Below are 27,469 nucleotides of genomic sequence, written 5' to 3' on the forward strand. Positions count from 1 at the left end.
TAAGTAATTATTTCATGGCACGGCCCCTTGCACACCCCCTTCCCCCACCTCATGAGCCACCAGGGAGCCACTGACCTCCACGGCCAGAAGAAGCCCTTATTCAGCTGGATATTATTTAGTCCTTTATCCCTCTCCTCTCCCTCGCTCCAATAGTGACACTTCAGCGCAAAGATCTTTTTTTAAACCCCCCCCACCCCGCTTCTTTGAATACATTAGCCCATGAGAGAAATACATGCTAACAATCTTCCGTTAATGATATGCTTATTTACCTTCTGCTGTCCAAAGCCAACTTCTCTCTTGCTCTCTCTTTCTATCGCTCCCTCTGATCCACTCTCTCCTTGCCTCTGCTCCTGCTGATGTCATCATAATTTTTAACCAATAGTGCAATATTAACATTTTCCCCCTGACTTTCCTGTTTTTTCTTCCTTTCCCCCCTTTCCCCCCACTTTCAACAGGCCAATTACCCTGCTGGCCCAAGCCAATTACATTGTATTTGTTCAGGAGTTTTCAATAATTCTCTCTCTCTCTCTCTCCTACTTGCTCATTCTCTCTCTCTCTCTCTCTCTCTCTCTCTCTCTCTCTTGTCCCCTTACTCCTAAAGGTGCTCTGCTGTTAGCCTAAGCAGTAATTGCTAAGCATTGATCTAGCAAAGGAGTAAATGAAGTATACTTGAGGCAGAGAGGGGTTTGAACATGACTCTCCGAGTCTCTGCGGTGATGGAGTCAGCACAAAGCTGAAATAATTACCTCCTTTGAGTTACGTTCATCTAGCCATCTTGCTTTTAATTAATCCTTCACGTCCAATGCCACAAGCGAAAAAATCTGTAGGCATTTTGACGTGCCACGTTTATTAGTCGATACATGTTTTTCAAAATCAGATGGCTGCTAAAACCTTGCCTGTTGTACAAAATCAGTAACTCTGTGAAAAACAAATACCATAAAATTGACTGTCACAGGAGACTTTTTGTGAATAAAAGCAAGGAAAAAAAATCTACACACATGAAATTTGTTCTTCATTAATACAGTAATAGCTGCTATGGGTTTGTGTGTGTGTGTGTAAAGGAGTAGACACAGGGGGAATAAAAGAGATGTCCACCCTGCTTGACTGCGTTTATTAAGAGTGCAGGTGCAACCCTGTCTCACTTTCAATCTCTTTCTATCTTTCTTTCATTCTTTCTTTCATTCTTTCTCTCTCTCTCTCTCTCTCTCTCTCTCTCTCTCTCTCGCTCTCTCTCTCTTTATCTTTACCACACACACACATTCACTCTCACAAACACACCGTTTTGGGCCGCAGTGGGTCAGGGATGTGAGTGACATGGCTGAGACCATGGGACACACACACACACTTGTGCTTTGACTCCAGATTAAATTTCTTTAAACGTGGGAGGTGGACTGTACACATGACCCCTATTTAATTAAAATCACAGGAGTAGACCAGAAGAGTGTATCTTTCATTTTGTGCTCACAGTGCAGCAACAAGAAACAAGGGAGAAATTCAGTCCAAGTGTGGAGGGGGCTCTTGGAAACCATTCTTTCTCTACTGTAATTGAAGCAATGTAATATATTAACACTTAACATACATGAATGTTAGCAGTCATTTTTAATGCCTTTCATTGGACAGTTATCTCTGTCAAATCAAAACATTGTAACTCTCATCATGAAAAAATACATTTCAATCAAATGGCTCATATGTAATACAGAATACACATGAACAGAGCATGGTGTTCCTTTTCTGATTTTAGGCAAAGTTCCTATTTGTACTTAAACTAAAACCTACAAAGCATTTTCTGCATAAAGTAAAACTATATAAGCTTCTACATTAACTAAATGTAATGACTTTTAAAATAGCACTGTTTTAATGTAACTACTTGCCACATTAAATCACGTAAATTCAAGGCGTCGTTTTCTCATTTAACCCTTTAAACCCACGCAGGTTAAAACAGTGGATGAAATAAGGGAGTGCTGTTTGTTTTTCCCCCAGTACTTTAATAGTTTTTTCCAGGTCCCACGTGTGAGTGCCTTGCCTCCCGAGCAGACAGGATGGGACGATTAATTAACTTTTATAACATCGGGAGGGAAAAACAGGATGTTTTCACACACTGTATTGTTGGAGTGAAAAGGGGGGGACTATTGTTCGAGAGCACAATTGTTCTGCTATAGAATCGAGATGACAAGAAATAGGTATATTTAAGCCCAAAGGGAAAACTCGGCAATGGGGCTCTTTTTTTCCCTGTAATCGATCCGAGACAGGGCAAAGGGAAGGAACTGGGCTAATTTAGGTCGCTTAAGACAATTAAACTATTTTGTGCAAGCACACTGCTTGATCACTTTCTGCGTAGTGCATTGAATCAATTTTATTAATGTTGTTTTAAAAAGAAATGGAGCAAGAGTATAATGAAACTACTGAGAAAAAAAATGTTACAGGAAGAGCAAAGGAGAAAAAAGTTTCAATGAAAAACCTGACAATGGAAGTGTAGTGTGTTTTGGAGAAATGCATTGTTTGCTTAGAAGGAGTGGACAGGAGAAACTTTTCAGAACCGATTTATGGTGCTGCCAGTGCAGATGATGCCATCAAATACCCACTACATACATAAAATATAATGGATGTTTGGACTGTTAACATATTGTTGTCCTTTAAACCAACACAGTTCTCCATAATAAAACTAATTCAAAAACTTTGATTCCCTTATTCAGCCATTCTTCAACTTCAACTTGGCTATAGCTCATCTCTCTCTCTCTCTCTCTCTCTCTCGCTCATATTCTTTTTCCTCCCTATTTTCTTCCACCTTTTAATAAACTTCTTGTTGGGGCTGCCACAGCACACACAGACAGACAGCATGATTTGGTGCCTCTGTTTAATTTGATTTGGTGTAATTAATTTGCCCTGTGTGTAGACACGCAGTCAGAGGTGTGTGCGAGAGTGCGTGTGTGACCCGGTGGCGGAGTGTGTGAAATAAATCATTTCTGTCAGAGCCTACCACTCACTTTAATTAAAAGCATGGCGCTCCACAGAAGACAATTACAGCAGCGATTGTGACAAAGAGGTATATTAAGGAGGACCAAATGTCATAGTGCACATTATCTGGAACCCAGCACAGTGCAGTGTGTTGTGCTAAACGTGGCAGCACAATATTATGTGCCCTTCTGTTTAGGTTGCATGCTTGTGTGTTTGTTATACAATTATTACCAGCAACAGTCAGTTGGGTTAACCCTTACCAGTGGCACGTTTCATGCTCAGCATTACAACCTTGTGGTCATTCTTTCTACATTTCTGACATTTCGCTAAAAACAAATATCCACTTACCTGAACATGGGAGGAAAGTGATTGGACAGGTGGAACATGGTCAGATCATATAGAAAAAAGAAAGAGGAAAAAAAACATTAGACTGTTGCAGAAAATATACATTTAACACTGTTATTTTTTTGTCGTCACTGTCATAAGAAAGTCTCTAAAAGTACTTTATAGACTTTACAAATGATAGAATTACATCTTGTTTTCAACTTCTTTTAAATAATACATTTTAAATATTATATTTTGGACATATGGCATTTACTTATACACCACCAACAACAATAATTACAAATTTATAGAAATGTCAGATGTTTTTATAACAAACCAATCCTGATGCTGTGGACAGTGTGTGTGTGTGTGTGTGTGTGTGTGTGTGAATAGAGGGGGGTGGACTCTTTGCTACAAGAAAAAAGGGGAGTAGAGAGAGACACACCACACGCGAGCGAGCATAAAAGTGGTTTGATAATGTGTGTAATCAATTTAATAACATGCTGTGCCACGTCAGACAAAAGTCATTTTCATATTGTACGCACACTGATAACAGCGCAGCAGCATCCGTCACTTCCCTGCTAAATCAGGGATTTATTCAAGAAATTACATTAATGGTTTCTTTCATGGTTGCCGGTTTCAACAGAGTGGAAGATTCAGGTTGTTTTAAGTGCTGTAGATTTAGCCAAAAACAGAATTGGATCATACCAGCCCCTAGATGCTGAGAGAAAGGTGTGTAGAGATATAAAGGGAGAGTGTGTACAAGAATGTATGCATAAGAATGCCACAGCTTGACGAAAAGTGGGGGTTAGCATTTTGAAGATATGGTGCCAGTATGGTGTGTTTTGACTGATTCATGGTAAACAGATATGAAACAGATTGGCATGCAATAAAGCTTTTTTGATCTGATAAAGACATGATGTATAGGACAGGTGAGAGTAAATATAGTGGAATAAAGTGTGTGTGTGTGTGTGTGTTTGAGGGGAATGAGAAAACAGAGACAGAGTGTTGCACAGACAAGAAAGCAGGAGACTAAGTCATATGTCTAGGTGAGGCAATTTGGCTATTTATTTCCTTGCTACATAAATAAGGTGTGGTGAAGTCTGAGTTTGGGCTCATCTGTGTTCTGCCTGACAGCCTAACTGAGGATTTCTGCTCTCACATACACACACATCCATACACACTCACACACAAGCATGCATGCATATTCACACTTCGGTCACCATTATTAACAATTGTTTGACTGTTGATTCAACACTCGCTCACTTAACTACTTAGCTACTAAGTACTTAGTTCTGAACTGGCAATCACATTTGAAGACACAACATGGGAACTTTCAGACTTCTACTGAGTGCTCCTTGGTTGGTCTACCACTTCTCTGCCATGGTGATACTTCTGAATGTATAATTAGTTACATACAGCTTTGAGGGTGGTAATATATTCATCCATTAAACCCTAAGTGCAGACTACGATCTGTTTGGCAACTGCCCTGCTGGTCCTGCACTATTCAAAGCCAAATCTCTTCAAACTGTCTCGAGGTGACACGAAAACTTTCACTGGGCTGGAAAAAAATATTCATAAGCACTTTGTGAGTGACAACCTCACAATGTCCTGAAGGAAATTAATCTCATAACTTGTTCTGCGTTTTGACAACGCTGTTGCCTAACAGCTCGGATTATGGGGGACACCATCCAATTATGTGTCAGCATTAGCAGGCAAATAATAGCAGTCATCATTTTGAGAAGTATTGTAGAAAAGCAGAAAAGCCTAACAATGCTAAGAAGTACATTTTGGAGGAGAAACGGTGCTGAAGCGCTGGGCGTTTGACAGAGGAGGCGTGAGACTTGTTCCAACTGTGACAGGAATATTTGCAAGGCCCTTTTGCAAGAACAATGTGTGGACCCTCGAGGTACGGCCGTCAAACTACACCGACTTTCTATCGTGCATTCTTTTCTCTTAGAGGTGGGCGTGGCAAGTGCGCTACCTGCCAGTCAGGGAAGAGGAAGTGCGCGCAGTAGCCTCACATTATAATTAAACTATCCTGCTAGTCATTCCAGAGGACCTGCTGACAACCACGTTTTACGTTATGACAAGGTGGTCAAATGTTTGCGATTTATTCCTGAACCGCGAAGGCTGCTATTAAGGCGGACCTGACGAGGCAAGTGGGGAACACACACACACAAAAGCACAAAAGTACTAGGAGGGGATTTGACAACGGTTTTGTTCAGATGGTGATGAAGTGTTGTCCAAGCTATGTTAAATGGAACAGTTTTGGTTTGCGATTTCTAAGAAGCCGCCAACTGCTGTCTCCACTGAGATTAGCTTGTAAATGTTCTGGCAGTAAGCTGACATAAAACTTTGAAACGTGAATGAACACATCAACCTAAAGAGCAGAATTAAAAAAGCTAATAAAAAGTCTTGTCGTCAAATGGACGTACGCTAGCTGAACTAAACCGGAGATGCCTACGGCCTGCATCTATGTTGAAAAAGAAAAAAAATCAACATAGAATTAAAGAAAGCAGAGCAGGCCTCACACTGAGGTTTTGGTCCCATGATGTAGACTTTTGCTTCTGGACTTTTTCATACGGTCTCCATCATTAAGTAGTACTTTTTGCATTTTAGTCCCCCAACCTTAATATACATCACCATTTCCCCGTAAGGGCCCCTGAGGCCCTCTGCCGCAGCGACAGGTGAAGAAATGAGAGGAAAGGATTCTATTAGAGATGACAAAAGAGCAGGAGCTCAACCTCCGGTGAGCTCTATTATTTAACATACATCGCCTAATCAGTGAAGTGCTGATTTGTCATGCAAGATGGAACATATTTGCACCTGCTCAGAGCAATGATCTAAAAAATGTGAGCTCAAAAAAAATCTTCAGTTTGAGTTTGACTTTAATATTCTGGTATGAAACAAAAACACTCTACAAAGTTTTCTTTAAGCAATGCCATTGAGGAACCACTTTTGGTTCCATATGAAACCATTTTGGTAAAAAAGACCTGTTAGTGTAAAGATCCATCACAAAATGTAAAGATTCCTTACCTATTTACAGGTTCTAAACAAGTTTTTATGAAACCAAATGTGTTTTTTTTTTTATAAAGTATTGCTCAAAGACTGAAGTTCAACATATGTTGAAGGTGCCTGCCAATCTCTTTAGTGAGTAAAGAACAAACCTCATTCACACATTATTATTTGATCTGTAAAGGAAATGGCCTTAAGTGTGCATGCAGATGCATTCATTTAAATTCTGTAAAACACTTCTGCAGACCACACCATTTCGCTGCATGCGACCCAAACCCTCACACGCACCCAAACAAAGTGATTACATGGTCTCAACCCCGGCATTTCCCTATTTGAACAATATGCTCTTCTCCTTCCAAAATCAAATGATCATTGCCTGAACTCTGACCAACGGCCTACACTCTGAAGACAAATATGATTAAGAGAGAAAAAGATGTTGAGCATGGCAAAGAAATAATACAGAATTAGGTAGTGTTAAAACAAGATAGACAGAATGTGAAGGCAGAGAGTTACTGCAGCTTTTTTAAAGGTGAACTCTATCCATGGCAGTGGCTAGGTTGGTGGGGGTAGAGGAGGTGTGGATGCGCCATAGCGAGTAAAGGCTCAGTAATAAAGAATGCCAAGCCTGACAAGGAAGGTCTGGGCGCAGGTGTTAAATCAGGCGGTGCGGAGGGCAGCCGTATGCGCTGGCTGATTTATGGGCTCTTCCAACCCTGTGTGTTTTAAACGTGACCTTGCGTACACACTAACCCTGACCCGCTTCCTCGCTGGCCCATTTCACCACCTACTCCCATTCAAATAGGTCCGCTTTAATTCCTGTGCAATATTCCACATAAGATTCTTTCAGGGCGGCTGCACACACGTATATGTTTATGATGCTGGAGTCCTTCAGAGCCACAGTCTTGACAGGGGACGGGGGTGTGAGGGTATAGAGTTAGACATGAACAGATGTGAGTGAGGGGAACAGATATGTCTGTAGATGTGTGTAAAGAAAACATGTATATATGAATATGGACACACATACACACTTCTATATATTTTCAACACACATCCATATCATAGTGGCTATGAGACTATGAGACTTTGTGTAAAGCATCCTGTTTAGAGATGTGTCTACCATTGATGGCTGAGCGTAAGCATTTATACTGACATGCAGAAAGTCTCACCCAGTTTTCTGCATTGACAACTGTGCTTTGGAGATAACTGTCTACCCTTTCATCAGATCAGATAAAGTCAACATACTGATGGTAACTGATGGCAACCAGTCCTGGCGCTGCAGTGTAAAGGTGGGTGAAATACGTTTTTCTGGGCATTTATAAAAAAAATTTAGAGCAATGATAGAAAGCATGTAAACAACACCCAGTGTACATTATATGGATACATTGTTTTTTTTAAATCAATGGGTGCAACATAAAGTAACTGAATGCATTTATAAGACTATATACTGTATATAATGTGCACATATGTATTTATTATAGTTTTTATTTTAATATATTTTGTATGACATGTCTTTTCCAGCCTGTCTAAAAAAAAACAAATATTATGTAACATACTGTTTATCAGGAAAATGTTCTCTTCATGTAACAGTATATTTTTACCCATCACACATTCTTACTTTGGCTTTTAAAGGCCGAACTCAGCTCAGCTCTTTCTCCTTGTCTGAGTATCCAGGACGGCCCCAGCATATCAAAGAGACTCTCTGCGCGAGCGCACGCATGCACACACAGACTGCACCAGGGCCAAGCGAAGGAAACTTTAAGGGGAAAATTAATGAGTTGGAATGGTTGTGGGAGATGTTACAGCGCACAACCCGCACAACACTTTCTTTGGAAAAACGCATGTACCCTCCCACACAACCCCATGGGTGTGTTAGAGCTGCTGAAGGCTTATAAAAGTCAGATAGTGTCCATGATCAGGGACACTCTGGAGATGAGCACTGCAGTAGGTTGACGGGCTGTGAATGGCTCTCATCAGGCTGAGGTTGCACTTGTGCCAGCGCCAACCTATGCCAGTATGCATGGATTAGTTTGTAGTGAGTTTAAGTCCTGCTGTGACCTCTAGGAGTTGTTGACGCAGATACATATACCAATGAATTGACACATACATATCACATAGCCATAACATTAAAACCACCTTCTAATATTGTGTAGCTAGGTCTCTCTCATGCTACCCAAACAGCTCCAAAACTTTGAGGCATATCCTCCATAAGACATTGCCAGCACTTTCAGCAATTTCAGCGCCACATAAACTCTTCTGTGTTATTCAACCACACGCTAACCTTTCCTTCCCTACGCACATCAGTGAGCCATGATTTTGTCAGCAGTTCATTGGTAAACCTTTATTGAAGCACTTTTGTTAGGTGCTTACCACTGCATAACCAGTGGAACATCCCACAAGATCTGCTGTCTTGGACATGCTCTGACCCAGTTGTCATGTCATTGTCATGAAATAATCAATGTAATTTTTTATTTCCTAACATGTCAGAAGGTACATATTAAAGAGTTTCATATTCATCAAATTAGATAAATTCATTGATACAGGTAGCAAAGAGCAGCTTTGAGTAGGGTTTGTGTAACTAGTCATTTAAATTATGCTCTCCTCTGATATTCTGCAATATAAATAGATATCATGTCATAAAGCTCCACTGATGAAAATATACAACAACATCTGATGTAGGGGTTCAAGCATTGATCGGTTTATTGATTATGCTTAGCTGATAGATGGATTATTGAGGATTGCAGCCTAGTCTATGGCCCAGAGGCCCACTTTAAAATGGATGGGTAGGGCAGTGAGGTTAACACAGACCAATTACCTGTCTCCTGTGTCTACTGTGTCTTTATCAGAAGCTGATAACACATACACACACACGCACACACCATCATTCACACACCCAAGCACCTTGAGATATGCTCCCTCAATGCTCCTCACACACAAACACAAACACAACACACACATACACACACTCCTCGATTATCACCTTTAACATTCCCAGCCACACGTCATAGCAGCTGTGGCGTCCCGGTGACAGTATCGGCCCGGGCTTTCAACAGCTCCGCCAGCAAATAATTAAAGCCCATTATTTACCTTCCGCAGGATGAGCAGCTATCTCGCACCTTTCCACACACTACCTCTCTCTCCCTCTCGCTTGCTCTCTCCTTCCCTTATTTCCACTCTCCCCCTGCAGTGACATATTGATGTCAGTACTAATAAATCATTCCAATTTGTCCCTTCTCTGCCAACACAAGCTTTAATCTTCATTTACGACTCTTTCTAAAAAAACTGTGATAAAATACTCAGTTACCATTCTTTCTATATATTCTTTATATTTTATTTATATTCTTTATATATATATATATATATATATATATATATATATATATATATATATATATATATATATATATAAGCTTCCCTCTTTTCAATGGGATATATCATTATAAAACCCATTATTACAACTAAAACTACCAACATTTTCATTTTACTTCATTTCATTTTAAGAATTCTTGGGGGGGGTGTTACGGAAAGCTTTTGCAAACGCCGCCACTAAGGTTCTCTAGTGGTGTCTCTGGTGCGGTTGTCTCTTCAGGCCCTCCAGCAAAAAGCCATAGAAGAGAGAGAATGCGTCTCAATCACGCCTCAATTACAGCCTTCTATATGAGAGATCTGTTATGAATACCCGAGCACAGCCACCAATCACTATTACCACTGCTCTCATTACCATGCCTTTAACCAGCCCGATTATTACCCCATTATTAATGGAGCTGTGTGTGTGAGAAAGAGAGAGAGAGAGAGAGAGAGAGAGAGAGAGAGAGAGAGAGAGAGAGAGAGAAAGAGAGAGAGAGAGAGATCGCGGAGCGAGAGGAGATATGGCGGCGCACAGTAAACGAGTGTCAGGATCGGTGCACGCACTGAAAAATTAAACCAATTAGGGGTGCCGTTTGGAGCCCCTCAGCTCGCATTCTTCTCCGAGCCACTGAACAGCTGAGAGGAAAGAGAGAGAGAGCAGAGGGAGAAAGAGAGATAGAGAAAGAGGGGGAAGCAGGGAGGGAGCGAGCGCTTCAACACGGCACTCTATTCTGTCATGCTTGGTGAAGAGCAAAAGAGGGAGTGTGTGTGTGTGTGAGAGAGAGAGAGAGAGAGATAGAGAGAGAGAGAGATAGAGAGAGAGAGAACGGTGCCTCGGAGACGCGGATTAAAAGCAATCTATATCCACATAAATCATTGATTAAATGAATCATGAAATTAATATGTAAATTGTGTGTTTAACCTCTATTTATATACCACTGTCTGTCATCGTAGCGTAAATCTAAAACTAATTGCAATTTCTCCGCAAGCCCGGAGAAAGTGCGAGACTGAGACGAGGGAGGGAGGTAGCGCGAGAAGACGAGAGGGAAGAGAGCGGTAAAAGTCTGACATATTTATTAACTAAACGTTCAACTACATCAACTCACTCATTAACAGCTGCATTGAGCGTGAGCGCTGGGAAAAAGGTGGTTTGTGCTGCCTCGGCAGCTTGAGTGCAACAATGAGTGAGGGCACCTTATTCTGCTGAAATGGACAACAGACTAGCTTGTACCTGCGCACATACACAGTGAAAAACACATAATACTGTACACAAAAACACAGACCTGCTCACACAGACAAAGTCAGAACATGATAAAACTGATAGATTTGTGTGTATATATATATATATATATATATATATATATATATATATATATATATATATATATATTGCCTGGGCAAGTAAAATGTGAGGTTGGGACAGCAGCACAAAAATCATTCATATTAACGTGAGAAGGCAATGTGTTAACAGAACGATGGTACCGATGGCCAAACCCGTTCCATTAGAAATGAAGAGACCTCTCACTGACCGAAATATGAATGGGAATTCTCCTAAGGCTCAACATGGTCTAAAGGATAAAGTCCCACCCTTCAGCAGCAGTAAGAGCAAATCAGCTTGTTGGATATGCCACCGCAAGGAGGAGAGTCAACATGCTAATGAGAATATATTCCCTCATGGAAAACACAGTTTTCATGGGTCAATTTTGACTCTGGACCAGAAATGTTCTAGTACAGATGTCAAGACAAGATAAGATCAATGTGGTTCTTTTTTACTTGTCTGTGACACAAAAAAACAATATTACAGTATCTCCAAAATTCCAATATTACAGTAGAAGAGAATTGTAGAAGAGTAGTAGAGAATTTCTATTTTCCAATTCACCATGAGCAATGTAAAGAGCTGTCAGATTAAAATGACATAAAAAAAAGTAAAAAACAGAAGTAAAAAATGGAGACACGCTTTCTTAATGATAGTAATGTTATTTGAATATACTGCATATATATTACGTCTTATGATAATGAATGTATTTTATGTTCTATGCTCCCTCTAAATGTTCTGCAGGCTGACTGAACTGATGTGAATTAAACTGAATTGAATTGTAACTGTCTCTGCCAGTAACCAGAGAGACAGACAGAGAGAGAGAGACAGAGAGAGATAGAGATAGATAGGGCAGTAGAGTGATGGCCTTTGGGCGCTCCTCCTCCTGCTGCCTGATATAAAGCATGCTCCGTACACTCTGGTCCACCACAGAGGACCCTGATTTACAGGCGGGCGAAAGCCAGGACAGCCACGGTGATCTTTCAATAAAACATCAAAAAAGTCTCTGACCCATCCATTACACACAAGGCCCAGCAGAACCAGGAGGTCAAGCAGGCCTGCCATCGCTCACGCTCCAATCTCACAGCGAGGCACCTTGGGAAAGCTCCCAGACTGCAGCAAAATGAGAGCACTGTGGGTTAGATTCTACAAAGACATTCGTTTTGTAGTATTTTCAACCAAGCTATAAAGCAGTTATATACATTAACCAAGTCATGTAAAGCATATTCAACATAATTTAAACATAGAGTACTGTATTTTCACACAAATGGTAAAAAAACAGATCCAAATCTTTCCTATTTCAGCGTGATTAATGCAGACATATAAAGGTAACAAAGTATGTTAACACATTTGAAATGATTAAGATGAATACACACCCGCCCTCACCAGTCTCTGCAAGCACACACTTTTCTCTCTCTGAGCTTTTTTTTTATATATTATCTGAAACATGCACAGAGGTGATGTTGTCAGTGGCTGCTGCCTCTTCAAAGCAGTGCATTGAAGCGTCCAGCATGCTCTCCTCCTTGTTTCCCTAATTGACTTTATTTCTGTAACTATCCGTAACAATCATTACATTACCCTGTAACGGAACCTTACAGGACAGTCTTCCCCCCAAACACCACACAATGATGAGTACAAAAACATGCATTGTAAACATGCATTGAAGAAATGCTGACCCAATGCTGTCAGTCTTTTAAATTTTTCTTTATACCCATCACCTATTTCCTCTATGTAAACACTCATGCAGATACATACAGACAGACACACATGCACACGGAAACACACACTGACCTTGTAACACAGAGAGATGAAAGGCAGGGTGGATAAGGTTACAGTTTGTGTGCACATGTGTGTGTGTGTTGTACTATTTAGTGGGGTAGTGGAGAGGGCAAGATCTGTGTTTCTAAGGGAGGTGGTCAAAGACATTTGTTTCAATTTTGCATAAATCATTAATTAAGTAACGGCCTGTATGGCGTAAGCTACGAAACAATCAGAATATTATGTGCATGTGTGGTCAGACTTTACATAAACATGTAAAATGTTGTAAAATGCTGTTAAAGGAACAAAGGCGTGGGAGTGGCCCCTGTACGTGGTTCTGATTGGTCGGAGGTCCATCCCTAACCTCATTCTGACTGGAGCGTAGTTAAGAGACACACATCATAATCAGAATAAACAACCTGCCCTGTGGTGTGGTTCCAATTTACAGTGCCATACACAGCTAGTGTGTTTCCAATCAAGCCCAGGGCCCTCTATTAAAGAGAGCAACAGTATCCACATATTTATGAGGGGTAGAAGAACAAAATGGAAAATGACACTGCCAGCGTAATCTTGTGAGAAACATCTTCATAACCAAATCTGTCAAACTAAAAACAAAAAAGTTGAATTAGTGAAACTGAATGACACAGCGATGCAGATAATCTCACTTTGAAAGGGGTAAAAAATGAGGTAGGTAAAGGTAGACAGTGTCATTCATTCATTTATCTTATCCGCTTTTTCTCAGTCCGGGTCACGGTGGGTTCAGAGCCAACCAGATTATTAGGTGCAAATTAGAAATAACCCCTAAACAGGGTGGAAGTCCAGCAGAGGTACCACCCATTCACTCACACACTCACACTTAGGGATAACTTAGCATAAGAGAGAGATTATCCGCTGTTGAAATCCACAGTCAGATGCAACTACTCATTCCTGTGGTGTAATTAATTCCTTATCAACTTATCATATTCACCACTCATCCAGCGTAACACAGGCGCATCTGCGGTCACTACATTGATGGAAATAAGTCAGTTGTTTTAGGCTTTAAAGGCTGTGCTTTTAGGGGGAAAAAATCGTCCAGCAAATTTATTTCCTGCCGACGCCCACTGACAGTCTATTTACTGTAGGCAAATGGAAACTCATGAGCTACCTTGTAATGGACTCAAAGAGAGTGAAGATGAGAAAGGAAAAAGGGTGGGAAGGGTCATAGAGAGAGAGAGAGAGAGAGAGAGAGAGAGAGAGAGAGAAGATGAATGGTCCTGGTAAAAATGCTGGCTGGGCCGTCTTCCCCCTTAAGCTGCATAGATCCTCCCCTAAACACTCTTTTCAATACAATAATAAGATATAAAATGTGTATAGGGGTTGTGATCATTTTTGGGGCCATATCTATAATTAAAATAAAGAATTAGGAATATTATTTCTTAACAGGCAAAACAATGCAGAAGAAACCAAAAAAAAAAACATAAACAGAATTATATACTTGTTGTCATATCAGCTGTGTTGTGACAGTTGATATGACGACAAAGATATAACTCTTACATTCTTAAACCCCTTTTAAAAACATTATCTGAACATTTTTTAATGAGTGGATCAACTGAAATGGACTAAATGTACTTCTAATAATATCTTTTTACAAAAACACACTGGTTTTATTGTTTATTGTCCCCTATAATGTTACAATTGCTGATACACAATGCTTCATTATGACAGTGAATATATACTTCTACAAATATTACAGACAAAGTCTTTGAAAGATCATTGATTTTTTAGCAGCTCTGGCTGTGACAATATAACGTGACAGACAGGCATAAGCATTTAGTCCCCCTTTCAATATTTTTCCTCCATATCACCATTCTGAGCAAGTGGAGGAGCCTTGTTTGGATTAGTGTCACATGTTATGATGAGGTAGGAAGTCAAAGTTCCAAATCTGGAGGCAGATCATGTGTGACACAGGTTGGTGGAGAGTAGGATATACTTTTTTACTTTCAAAAAGTATATACAAACTATGTTTGTGTGTGTGTGTGTGTGTGTGTGTGTATGTATGTGTGTGTGAGTGTCTGTGCATGTAATTGGACCCAGGTTGCCCAGGGCAAGCGCAGACAGAATGAATCCTTTGCAGATCCACTGAGAGCATAAGAACTGACCATGATGTCATCACATACCCAGGGATTCTCTTGATTTAACCCAGACATGGTTCACCTCATGTATACATACACACACACACTCATCTCTCACACTGCCCCACTTGTCTCTATTTATCCCTCGCTTTCTTTGTACCCTTTTTTCACGTTTAGCCTTTTGGTACTTTGAATTAAAGGTTGTGTGGTCAGTATTGAATTCTATGACTTTTTATGTCACAACTAAATAAAAAAATGTCACCCTAAACTTTGATCAGACAAAAGCATAATATAACATGACTTAGTTCAATTTTTCCTTTAATAAACAAATGTGTTCCTTGTTAGGGATGTTACCTGCACGCATCCATAGACATACACACATACCACAAACAACCACATTCAAACATCCTCTTTAAACTGACAGTCATCCTCAGTCATCTCCTTCGTAAACATATTGATACAAATAACATTTCAGTCTTTCATTGTTTGTGTATTGCTAAGAAGTGTTTTATGCTTTGGAGACTTTGCTGACTCTCCTAAGATTTAAAACACTCTCTAAAGAACCATTAAGGAGGTTTCTATAACTGTGTGTATGCTTGTGATTTTTTTTACTTTTTTAAAGTTTGAGGAAAATCCCCATTAAGAAGCTAGAATGAACAAACAATTGCTATTATCTAGAGCTTTTGTAATTACATTTAGCCAGAGCACACAGTGGCAGCAATGAGACCATTACTGCACGCTACATTAATCACTGTTCAGGTAAACCTGGTTGGAGGCAGACATGCATACAGACATCACCATGCCAAAGGAAACTTCTCCCGCAAGAACACCATTTCATTTTGCTTTTGAACCTCACCATTATTACTGTAAGTTATACTCTCTAGCCTAATGGATGGAACAGCTGGTAGCCATGTGCACAGGTAGGTACAGTAAAGAGTGTGACATTAAATATTAATTCATATAATTAGGTTCCCAGTTAACTTTTTATCACCCAAAAGTTCTGTCCTCTTATCTTGTATGGAAGCTTAATGTCAAACGCAGTGATGAACAGAATCATGAACTCTTGAGAAAAGAAAAAAAATCAGGGTAAGGGGCGATTATGGATTAAAGGGAGCTTTACATCTCAAGTCCCTTAAACTCCTCTAATCATCTTCTTGCTGCCTGCTGCGTCAAAGGAGCAAGAGAAAACACCGGCTCTTCCGGCACAGACTACTTTGCTGATTTTGGTGTCATCTTCAATTTTCTGCTCCCCGCTTCTCCCCGAGTCCCCGTCCAAAAACAACCATTTAAACCATCAGTCCTAATTAGATGATTAGTGCTTAGAAGGGCAGGAGATAAGTCATTTGCATAATTCAATCATAAAAAGTTAGAGATACATATTTCTGTGTTCGTTTGTACAATTATCTCGGCTGTCCTGGGGGCTGTGATATTAATGTGATTAAACAATACTCCTGCACGGAGCCGAGTGTCCTCCATTAAAGCACTGCTAGAGGCAAACCAAAAATTAATTTTAGGAGACAATCAATTTTATTCTACATGACTGTAATAAATATAGCCTGGCTGCAGATGTGTCATTAAGCTCAGGAAGAAGATTTTCCCAAAGTCAAAATGACATCAGTGTCTCCAACACCCCCACCAACCTCCCCCATACCTACCCCCACCAACCTCCTCTAACCCTGCCAAATCAACTACAAGCCTCCTTTAACCTGCACAAAAAATGAATATCATATGGTATCACCCCAAAACTCATCAACCCTAGTAAATACCCAGCCACACTCTTTTTTTGCCCATGTGACTGGTGTCACAAACTGTAATGATTATTCTAAACTGCACATTGATGAGTGCAAGACAAGATCATTTAAAATGCACAAAACTTTACTCAGTTTCGTTATGTTGCGCCTATTAAGCACGTCTGTGCGCGTTAACTCGTGTGTGTGTGAAGTACAGGTAGCGCCTTTCTGTCGCTAATTGACCACATGTGTCTCGGGTTTGAGTGTAATTCATTGGTTCCGCATGGCAATGGCTATTAAAGCACGCCGGCCCGGAGCAAAGGCCCTCCGATATTGAGGAGAATGGCCACAAGTTGCTTTATTAGAAGGAGAGAGAGCGCGCGCAAGGGGACACTTCGCAGAGCAAGCTTCCACCAGCCATAAAAAATATCAAAGTATTTCAACCTTTGCTTTTACAATGGAGCGCCATAAATCTGACACGCAGAAAGGTCGTGGATATTGGAATGTTCACTTCAAAAAGAGGGCACGGGGGATTTTACTCTTACTATACAAAACCATATCATGGTAAACTGTTCGGTTAAAAGCTTCTGAAAGCACAAGATATGCATGTAGATATGCCAGAGGTGTCAACATAGGCTGGTATTATGTTGGGTATCTTGTAACGGGGAACATTCTAAATATTGCCTACGAGCCCTGTTCAAACGTTTTAGCGCTGCTGAAGAGCTTCTGTGCGCAAATTAACCTCCGTCTGCTGCTCAGATTTACAGTCTTACAAATCAAGATTCCTAAATAGGCTTCGGCGTGTGATTCAAGGAAAACGTTAGAGTTAAACGTAAACGTTTTTTCATTATTTCACACATACACAAAAATGGATGGTTCTTAAACGATGGTTAGTGGTTCTTCTATGACAACATTCCAATTCAATCTTTTTTGAAACCTTTATTTTTTATTTTTAAGACTGTAATAGAAGCATGGAGAGACACAGGAGGACAGTGACACACAAACATACACTTACATATCCACACACACACACAGGCAGACGTCCAGCGGTCGCATACAGACACACACTCAGAAACGAAAGACAGCACAGACGTGCACGCGCATGTTCGAAACACCCTGTTGACACAAACGACGTGCGCTGTCTAAAGCAGAAGCACAGCTCTCTGTTGGACTCTGTCCTGAAGCGTTTGGGCCCGTAGGCCTTTTTTGGGCTGGAGTACGATTCGTTCATAATTTACTGCCCAGAAAGGGCAGGATGGCTGTAATAAGATAAAGCTGAAAAAGGTAGGTGGACGTATAATTGATTGGTGACATTCAAGGTGCGAGCAAGTACGATGGAGAAGCTGAAGGCACGCGTAGGAAAATGAGGTGTACAGGACGTGGCGGGATGTCTTGGTTACCTCAGGCAAAGCCTGGAGGCGGCAAAGGGGGTCCCATATGCTGATAGGAGCGCACGCATTCTTGCGCCAGCGCTCCTACCGGCATGTGCAGAAGAATACACTGCGTATCGATCGAGCTACAAGTTACACACACACACACACACGTAAACTCTCATAAGCACAGGTTCGCGTTGTGTTGTACTTGTTTATGGTTATGGACTACGAAAACGCAAATTATCTTGTTTTAAGTGAACATTAGTGTTAGGGACAGCTACACGCGCGCAAAAAGTATGATATATTAATTTATCAGCTGGGCTTTGTTAACAAGAGAAAATGGTAAGAAAAAACAAAATTCGTCAAGCTCTTAAAGAAATAGTTTAAATATAGCTTCCAAATCTTTGCATTTTGAAATGATCAAACCAAGCGCAGGCGAAACACATCACTTAAATCTGCCACTTCAAAATGTATAAAAATGCGCAAACGTGCGCATATCGCATTCGGGGGCATAGAGGTGAATTAGGCCCATACTCGCCGCCTAAACAGACCAACTATAAAATGAATGGAAACTTTTAAAGAAAACGCTTTCAAAAGTCAAATGAGACGAATTTGCGCAATTTTGAAAGTGTGAAATTTTGTTAGTGTTTTCTTTTTTACAGCGAAACAAAACCTCAGCCGTACAGGTGGTAGAAAATTGTGTACTGATTCCTCCCTGTTCTCTCAGTCCTGTCCAGCAGCTCAGGGGCCACAAAGACGCAGTAGAAGCGGCGCAGATGCGCGCTGATGTTCTAATGTGATTCTCCTTCAATTTGCTAAGTGCAGCCCCCCAAAGTGCAAACGAGTTTAGCGTTATGTTTAGCTTGCAAATTCTTCCCCTTGCTCTCTATTTTTTGTTAATAAATAATGAATGCAATAAAAACCTGGAGATCAATTGCGAGCTGAGGAATCATAAAGGCGCGAGCTGTGCTGATTTAGACTTTTTGGAGCACTCTACATGGGGTTATCCTGTCCCATACCTTAACACACACGCACGCACAGAAGGGAGAGAAAGAGAAAGTTTTGCGAGGATTACTCCCAGCCATATGGCGGTGGGACGGTGAATGATGTTCAAATCGGAACTATAAAAGTGAGCCTGAGACGTGCGGGCGCGCGAAGGTGAGCTGTTAAACACAGACACGCGCGCGTGCACAACCATAACGATTTCAAGTTCACAATGTTACAGTTCTAATTCAAAACTCTCCACTAAAAAATCACAACTCTCCCTCTCTCTCTCTCTCCCCTCTTTCTCTCGCTCTCTGCTGATTAGATGTCCGCGCTGGATTGATCGAGCGCGACGCGAAACCCAATAAAGCTGCGCTTGAATGCTGAAGGTTGTGGTGAGGAAGAGGAGGGGGCGCGTTAAAAGGTTAATTACAGAAACCAGCCCGAAATGGCCATCTGGATGGGCTCCCTCTGTCGCTCTCTCATTGACACACACAAGTTTGTATTCCTGACTTTGTGGGAAGTTCCCTTCCGACTTCTGACACCTAAACCCAATGCCTAATCTTAATCTGAATTTTCATAACCAAAAATACTATTTCTCCCTTGTTGTTTTTATATGACGCTGTTTGTTTAAATTCTCAAATGCCGGCTCAAATCGGACTCGCCCCTGTGTTTTCTCTGCTCTGCATCATGCGCAGCACTTTACAGTCTATTCCGAACAGGTCACACATCACATCACACAAACGTCAAGGAAAAAATGATGATTCGCAAATGCAAAATCACGGAAATCTCCAATTCTGTGACCACATTTTTAAAATGTGGTACATTTACAGAAGTGTAACGATATAGAGTGGAAGCACGACAAAAAACTTCATTGCACAATTCCATGATAAATGGGCCAATATAGAAATACTGCTAAATGTCTTGCAATAAAATCTTGTTATTTCTATTGGAAGTTAAGGTTTTTGTCTACCCACTGTAAAGTTGATATTCTCTATTTTTATATTTTTAATATAGGTTTAAAGTGGTCGCTCTTCCTTACAGTTTTTCTTTAACACTTGTTTGATTTTAATTTATATTAGATGAATGTGTTTACTCTGTGGTTGAAATACATAAATACATTATTAGTTTAAATTTATGATTATTGTTGCTGTTGTTGTCAGATATTGTTTTTTCGTGATGAAAACTGATCAATTTTATTTACATTACTGGACAGCTCCCAGTTAAGGCCCGATCAAACCGACCATATGAGTTTAAAAAGTGGTTAAAACATTTAGATTTAGGCAGGAAGTAAAAAATATATTTAAAAAAAGTCTATAATTCAGAAGAAAAAAGAGGCACTGGTCCTTTTGAGCTTCCCTCTCTCCCGCTGACATTGCTGGAGGAGCATGGGAGCACTAATGCATCTGTCATGATAACAAGCTAAGAATAACATCTCGACACCGAGCAGGAGGTGAAAGAGTCGGACTGAGGTGATTTATCGCCCCAGTTGATTTATTTAAATACAGATAAACACACACAGTCCAAGCGAGCTGGACACCTCACAGGGCACAGAATGGGCGGTAACAGAGAGCAAGGCTTTTCCCCATCCCCAAACCACAGCGTTGTCCATCAGCGTTAACCTGTGCCACAACACATGGTTTCCCCAAATCATCTTATATAGTTCCTAAATCTTAGAGCGAGCATCACTCCGAAAACTCTTCTACCCTCTTCTACCAGATAATAGGATCTTAACACTAAAGTTCCTTTGGGGAACTGGGCCCAGAGAAGTACATACTCTGTAATGTGGAGAAAACTTTTGAGGGATTGCGTGAGATAGCAAGAACATGCAGAAGTTGGTTAACAAACAACCTATTGTAAACATAAAACCAGATTTTTAGATGCAATCAATACTGTGCAACAAAAAAGTATTACAACTGAAAAAGAGGTAAAGCCTGAAGGCAAGTCTGCGAGTTCTTCAGATCAAACTTGGTATTAGTATGCTTCAGTAACATTTTCCTTTTGGTTAACTCTACATAGAATCTCAGTGTTTCAAAGTGAGTGCCACTTTCGTGGTACACTTGTACACTCGTACGCTGATTGGGTCAACGCTAGGTGAACGGAGCTCGCGAACGGGTGCGCGCACACTGCAAAGGTAACTACTTTTGAAACACGTCTTTAAAACAGCACGGTTGTCTTGCTCACATTCTATTGCTCGAAGGACAGATAAAGGGATAATTCGGAGTAAGCGTGAACTTTCGAGTAAACAGAGGAAACAGTAACGTGGGAACAGATGGGCTTTAGCTGGAGTTAAGTTCTTTCAGTTCAGTGACCAGTTCTGAGCCAGACATGAATATGGAAAGGCCTAACTCGTGTTTTTTAAAACTGCAGGTGGCTGTGAGGTTATGTGCATAAAAACCTGGCAGGCTCATGCAGACTGGATGTGGCTTCTAAGTCATAATAACGTTAACGGTAATGAGTCGTCCTTGTGTCGTCCTTATGAATACAACCGCTGAGTAAAAGTTTTTGAAGAAAAGGAATGCTAGCCCAAAGCACGAGTTCTAAAACTTTTCTCCAACTCGCCCATTAGTGTCGGTTGTGTGTACGTGCACATGGACAAGTCGTGTGGGAAACAAACTTGCCTGGCGTTCGTGCAGTCGTTGTACAGCGCCTCGAAGTCTTTTCTGCTGATGAGCTTGCAGCGGTTCACGCCGGGCTGGATGGCGCCGAGTCCGCGCAGGATCCGGACCTGCTCCACCGTGCACACCACGGGGCATATATCCAGCCGCTTCAGTTTGGTGTACACGGTGTGCAACCCGCCGACCAGGTGCTTGAGGAAGAGATCGAAAACCTGCGGCAGGCAGATCAGTTCCTGACCGTCCACTGTGAACGAGGCCACCTTGACCCCGTGGACCTCCACCATTTTGCACTCGTTGTTGCTGCTGCCCGCGCTGCCCGCGCTGCCGTTGCTGCCGCCGCCGCCGCTGATGAAGGAGTTGATCATGCTGCTGGTCAGACGCGGGGACTCGGCCGGACTGGAGTAGAGCGGGTCAGGACGGAACAGGCTGCCCGCGCCTGGAGTCGAAGTCGGTGAAAGCACCGGCGGAGTCGCTGACACGGCCATGCCTCTCTCGTGAAGTTTCCTTCTCTGTTTTTTGTCTGCCCTTGTGATCTGCTTGCTCTTCTCACTGCTGCACACGCTCTTCACACGGCGCTTCTCATGCGATCGCGCTGGAGGCTCGTGGTATAGTGGGCAATGGGCTACCTACTACCTTCCTCGCGAGAAGGATGGTTACAATGAGCCGCGTTGCGCTCAGCGTTTCAATTAGCCAGCCCACCTCGGAATGGAGTGACACCTCGCTCAGCCAACGAGAAGCTTCAGCAGTGCACGCCTCGCCCCCCTATTGGCGCACCACGTGTAAGAGCCAGGGAGCGTTGTTATTCATCGCGCAGAGAGACAGAAGTTTTAGTTGGGCGGATCGCTTCAACTTCTACGGAGTGGTGAAAAGCTTACTTACATCGGTAGTCCATGTGGTTCATTCTAAAATGTACACAGTTTCCACAAGAATAAAATAGATAGTTCTGCCGATTGAAGAATCAATTAGTCTAATGTGGAACGTTTTGCACTTTATAAATGTAGTATACGCATATTGCGATATGAAGCCAAGACATTTAATTCACACAAATACCACTACACAATGACATCATCAGGGTTTCACAGTTATCCTAATCAAACAAAAAGTAATGACAGACATATCCCGACATATAACTCATAGTGCCATAGTGATCTGCATTTCCTATTGTGGGACACTTGTGGGAGAAGTTATACATAACGTATGCAGACGTTTTTATTGAGGCCTATTTAAGGCCTAAACATCATTAAAAAACTAAATAATTATACCATTTACAATATTATTGATTTACAAAATCTAGGCAAATAGGCGTGCGTGTTACATATTACAATAGACTGCAATAGACTTTCTGCTGTCATTCAAAAACCTAGTTATTGCACAATCCTTTCCCCTCTAATACATTTTGCCTGACTGAAGTACTTTTAGAACTGTTCCACATTAGGCCAAACATTTCCTAAAGCAACACAATAGAATTTTTAATTGAAAATACATCCTATATTTACACCATACAATAACATTTTGATGAGCAAACATGTCATAAACACATGTCATGATAAGAACTAGCAGTATTGCTTTATTTGTATTAAAGGTAGGCCTTTAACATTAATTTTGTCTAAACACTAAGTCACTGATCTTTGGGTGGTCTTCACACAAGGTGCTTCCTGTTTGAACATTGTTGTTGGTTTGTTGTGGATGTGTGTAAGTTGCAAATGAAAGCAAAATTGATAATTTATCAGCACAAGCTAGAAAAGCCAGTGCATTATTACCGGATTCTTCAAATCCAGTTATGCAGAGTTTGGTTGTTTTACTGCTCACATAGACCTACCAACAGATGAGTTGAACCAGACATATTTGAGCTTTTCATGCTTCAAAGCCAGGAACAAAAGAACTCTGTCTTTTTGCAAAATAACACAAATACACAAAATGCATAGCATTCATGCGGTCATAACATATCAAACTTTACATTGTAGGGGTGCTCAGCTCTTGGGTGTTATTATATTATATTAAGTGATATTCATATCTGCCTTTTTAGCAATGACAGAGATACTCCATGAGCCAAGATCAGCCAAACTGTTATCAGCTCTAATTATTCTAGACCTCCTGCAGTCTGCAGGCTAGACTCCTAAAGCTGAATTCCAGCAAGGCTGAGATTCTATATATCCCTGAAATTACAGTTCCTCACTATGACCTTATCATCTCCTTCAAAAATCACTGGTCATTTTGTCTGCAAAAGCATAAAGTCTTGTTGGATCATTGCTATCTAAAGCTACCTCCCAAGTTTTTGTTCAGTCCTCTGTTATCTCAACTTTATTTACAATTTTTTACAATGTACACTAAAATTCTTGGGTTAAATATAACCCAAGTTGGGTTAATCTGGCAACCCAGTGCTGGGTCCAATAAGGACAAATTCAGCCGTTTGGAATTTGATCCAGCATGTTAGGTTGTTGGTATTTACCATTTAACTTAATTGCTGAATTACAGCAACACTGGCACCGGATAAATAAGTAAAATGCAGTATTGTATATTATTACTAAAATGTATTTAATTTATGTATTTGTACACCCCAACATACACTACAATAGAAATGTCATTGAAGAAAACACATTTAAAAATAAATATGGCTGGTCTACCTACACATTCTTGTAACATCAAAAGTACTTGGTGAATAAAAGCATATAAGATGGTGAACAAATAACTTTAACTATAACAGTTGTCTAAAACAAATACGCAAATGCACAGTTATTATTTCTACATACAATTATGTCTATAACATAGTAACTTTTGTAGATACATATTACTGTTTTAATGCCCACAGGAATACTTGTATATAAATACTAACTCTGAAATAGTATTACATAATATCACTACATTAAGTAATCACTACATCACAGTAAACATAACCAATATTGGCTCTGAGCCTTTTCTGAGTGTTCATATAATATTTGGGATCTAAGCCTTCCAAGTAGATCTAAACATCACTTAGTCAAGCAAATGAGCACCTTCCAAATGAAAATCTTTATAGGAGGCAAAAAAGTTCCTGTAAAATTAATATAGGAATCATGCTTAACCTTTGAGCTCTAGCAACTTCTAAGGGAAGATTAATATTGTAATGAGTACCTAAATGCCATGCAAATTTCTGCCAGGAATCTGCTGAAATTAAAAAGCTAGGTGGCAATCTGGAAAATTAGACACATTTTTTACCTGGCTTTCAATTGCACCTTGCCCCATCATCTCATTTGTAATTTCAATGGGTGACTGATTACCATACGTGGCCTTGTAGGCAAGCATATGCACTGCCTTATCCACCCACCCCTCAATGTGCCCAAGTTTCAGATCGTGAGATAACTTCACACTAAGTACTGATGTGTTTTGATTGATTAGGGCACATTATGAAGATTTCAGAGTGATTTTGAGGGGATTTATGTGATATGTGTGTATTTGATTCAAATACCTCATATCTTGCATTAAAGTATGCTAATGATTATGGATGGTTAGTATGGCTACTTTGACCCAGTACTTGTTTATTATATTATATTATATTATATTATATTATATTATATTATATTATATTATATTATATTATATTATTATTTTACTATAGTATGTGTTTTTATGTGAGGTGAATGTGAAGTGAATTGGGCATAGTTTCGGACACAGCTATAGTCAATAACCCAGGGGCTTGGCTACACAACAACTACTGTGCACTGTGAAAATACTGCAAAATAACCCAGCTCAACCATTTCAACCAAACATTACAAAAAACAAAACAGCAGTTTATATTGTAGAATTAAAATGTAGACATATGCTGGGCATAGTGTGTCCACAAATATGAGAAATATTCATTCTAGTAAGGATAGAAAGAGAATACTTGACTGTTACATTATTAGACCTTCCTGTTAGTTTTATTGTACTATAAAATATTACATCACGGTCAAGCACAGATCTCCCCTTGATGTAATGAAATGTTTCTTTATTAATGTGTGCCTTTCACAAATCAATAACAACAATAAATTAGCACTGATTGTAATTGAATGTTTTTCTAATTTTACTGTCTGTCATGATAAATATTCATGCCCATTACAGTGCTTTAAATTCATTACACTTTTTCCATCGTTTTTTGCTTTGTGAAATGTTACACAGATCAGCAGTCAAGTAATCCATTTGGACTGTAACATGTGCCAAAACGTCCTGCTGGACTCTTAATTTAAGGTAAAATATTGCCCTTTAATACTACTTAAGAATGGACAAGCTTGTTACTTGAGTATGCTCAGTGTAGTTAATTCTGCCGAGAAAGCCACTGCAGATGATTTAATAACACTCTCATTGCGTTTGCTGCCAAATAAAAGGGTGACTTGGCCACTGAGTAAGAACTACTATTGGTGCAACACTGTCCATCAATGAGAATTATCCCAAGAGACTAAGTGAGAGACAGAGGTTAACTGTTTCAGCTACCTTTACACAAAATGTGTTGTTCAATTTTTCATTTTATTAATTTGTGCTGTGGTCAGCTTATACAGTGAGAGATAGATACTTATGATGATGGTGTGTGTTTCATAGGGGTTGGCTGTTTTGTCATGGTTTGCTCCGTTACAAATAGCCTAGCTGTCTCTCAAGGTGACCTAATTCCTCTGATAGAATTGACTTGGTTCTAGTTATATGAGTCTGTGAAATAAAATGTCAGCCAGTGTTATTGATAATAATGTCAGCCAGGCAAGCAATCCTGTGTGACTCTGTAAATGTGTTTATCGTTGCTGTTATAAATTCACAGATATCAGCTCTGTAAGTAGTTTGTGTTTTTAGGCATGGTTATGCTTTGATAAGTAATCTTGGATTTAATTTATGTTTATGGTGAGATTTATAACACAATAATATCCTCATAGATGTTTCATTTGGAGTGTTTATGGGGGCCCTGACAGATGGTGTCATTGTGCATCGCTCTGTCACTCACCTCTTCCTAACAAAGATGGCTGCCCTCAAAAAGAGTTGATTGAGAAATGAAATTAAGTATCCTTGAATTCCACTTTAAAGTTTTAGTTAAGTGCAGGAAAAAAAACTCAACTACCGCATTTGACTAGTGATTGAAAATGCGCCAAACCTTTGAACAAAGCGTAAATGCTTTTTATTGCACTTTTGTGTGTTTTTTTCCGTGCTTTTGTGAATAAAATTGTGACTAATATTTATTCTGTCTTGTACAAATGCCTTCTCATATAACTTTAAGGTCTTGCACAATGAACAAAGTTAGCTTAACTTGACAGAACCAGGAGAAGAATTTGCCCTTGGAAGTTCTATACTCTGTCCACCCAGAAGTATTATCAGGCAACAAAACACTACACTAGAAATACTTTCCAAACACAGAAGCCACGAGTGAGGGCTCTATCTCCGTCAGTTCTTAGAAGCGGGGATCAAAGCCGGAGGAACTCACAGAAGACTGTGGCTAAAGGTGTGGGCACTTGGAAGATAAAGACAGCTTGATTTTTACAGAAAGCACTGCAGCCCTCGGTTGCCTTGAAGCTACTTTCAAACCTGGCCAGAGAAAACTGCTTCAGAATGTGCATGGTGATGGCAAGGGATGAAAACTACTTGCAAAACCATTTCACTATGTGAAGGTTTTGCTTTTCATTTCTCCCCCTGAAAAAGGCACTGTATTCCCCAGAGAGAGCTGGTGACATGAAGACACCCCTCCATCGCAAATGCTGAGGCAAACTCTCTTGATAAAAGCTTCCCTGGTGTGTTAGATATGAGAGAATGAGGCAGCAAGCAAGAAAACCGGGGGGTGGGGGGGGGGGTAGAAACTCTCTTATTGTAAGCCATCTGTCTTGTTTGCCAATGTTGTTTTAAGTGTGGACAAGACGGGCTTTAAAACAGCAGACTAAAGGAGATCAAATGTCACACATTGGGTTTCACTTGAACCAATAAACACCTGTCTGCATATTGGTTTAAGAAA

The 27,469-nt window shown here is 40.4% G+C and overlaps 1 protein-coding gene across 5 annotated transcripts in view; it reads right to left on the reverse strand.

The window, feature by feature from the left end:
- The window catches only part of dacha (dachshund a), a 115,296-nt gene extending 93,130 nt beyond the window's left edge, over nucleotides 1–22,166 (reverse strand). For all 5 annotated transcript variants that reach the window (XR_011977827.1, XM_072662107.1, XM_072662106.1 and 2 more), the window contains exon 1: nucleotides 21,535–22,166. Coding sequence is in view for 4 of the 5 variants with exons in the window: in XM_072662107.1 (XP_072518208.1) it covers nucleotides 21,535–22,016 (482 nt within the window). In the remaining variant the exon portion in view is untranslated. The remainder of the gene's footprint in view (nucleotides 1–21,534) is intronic.
- Between the last annotated feature and the right edge of the window lie 5,303 nt (nucleotides 22,167–27,469).

Source organism: Salminus brasiliensis, chromosome 18 (genome assembly GCF_030463535.1).
Source record: "Salminus brasiliensis chromosome 18, fSalBra1.hap2, whole genome shotgun sequence".
NCBI lineage: Eukaryota > Metazoa > Chordata > Actinopteri > Characiformes > Bryconidae > Salminus > Salminus brasiliensis.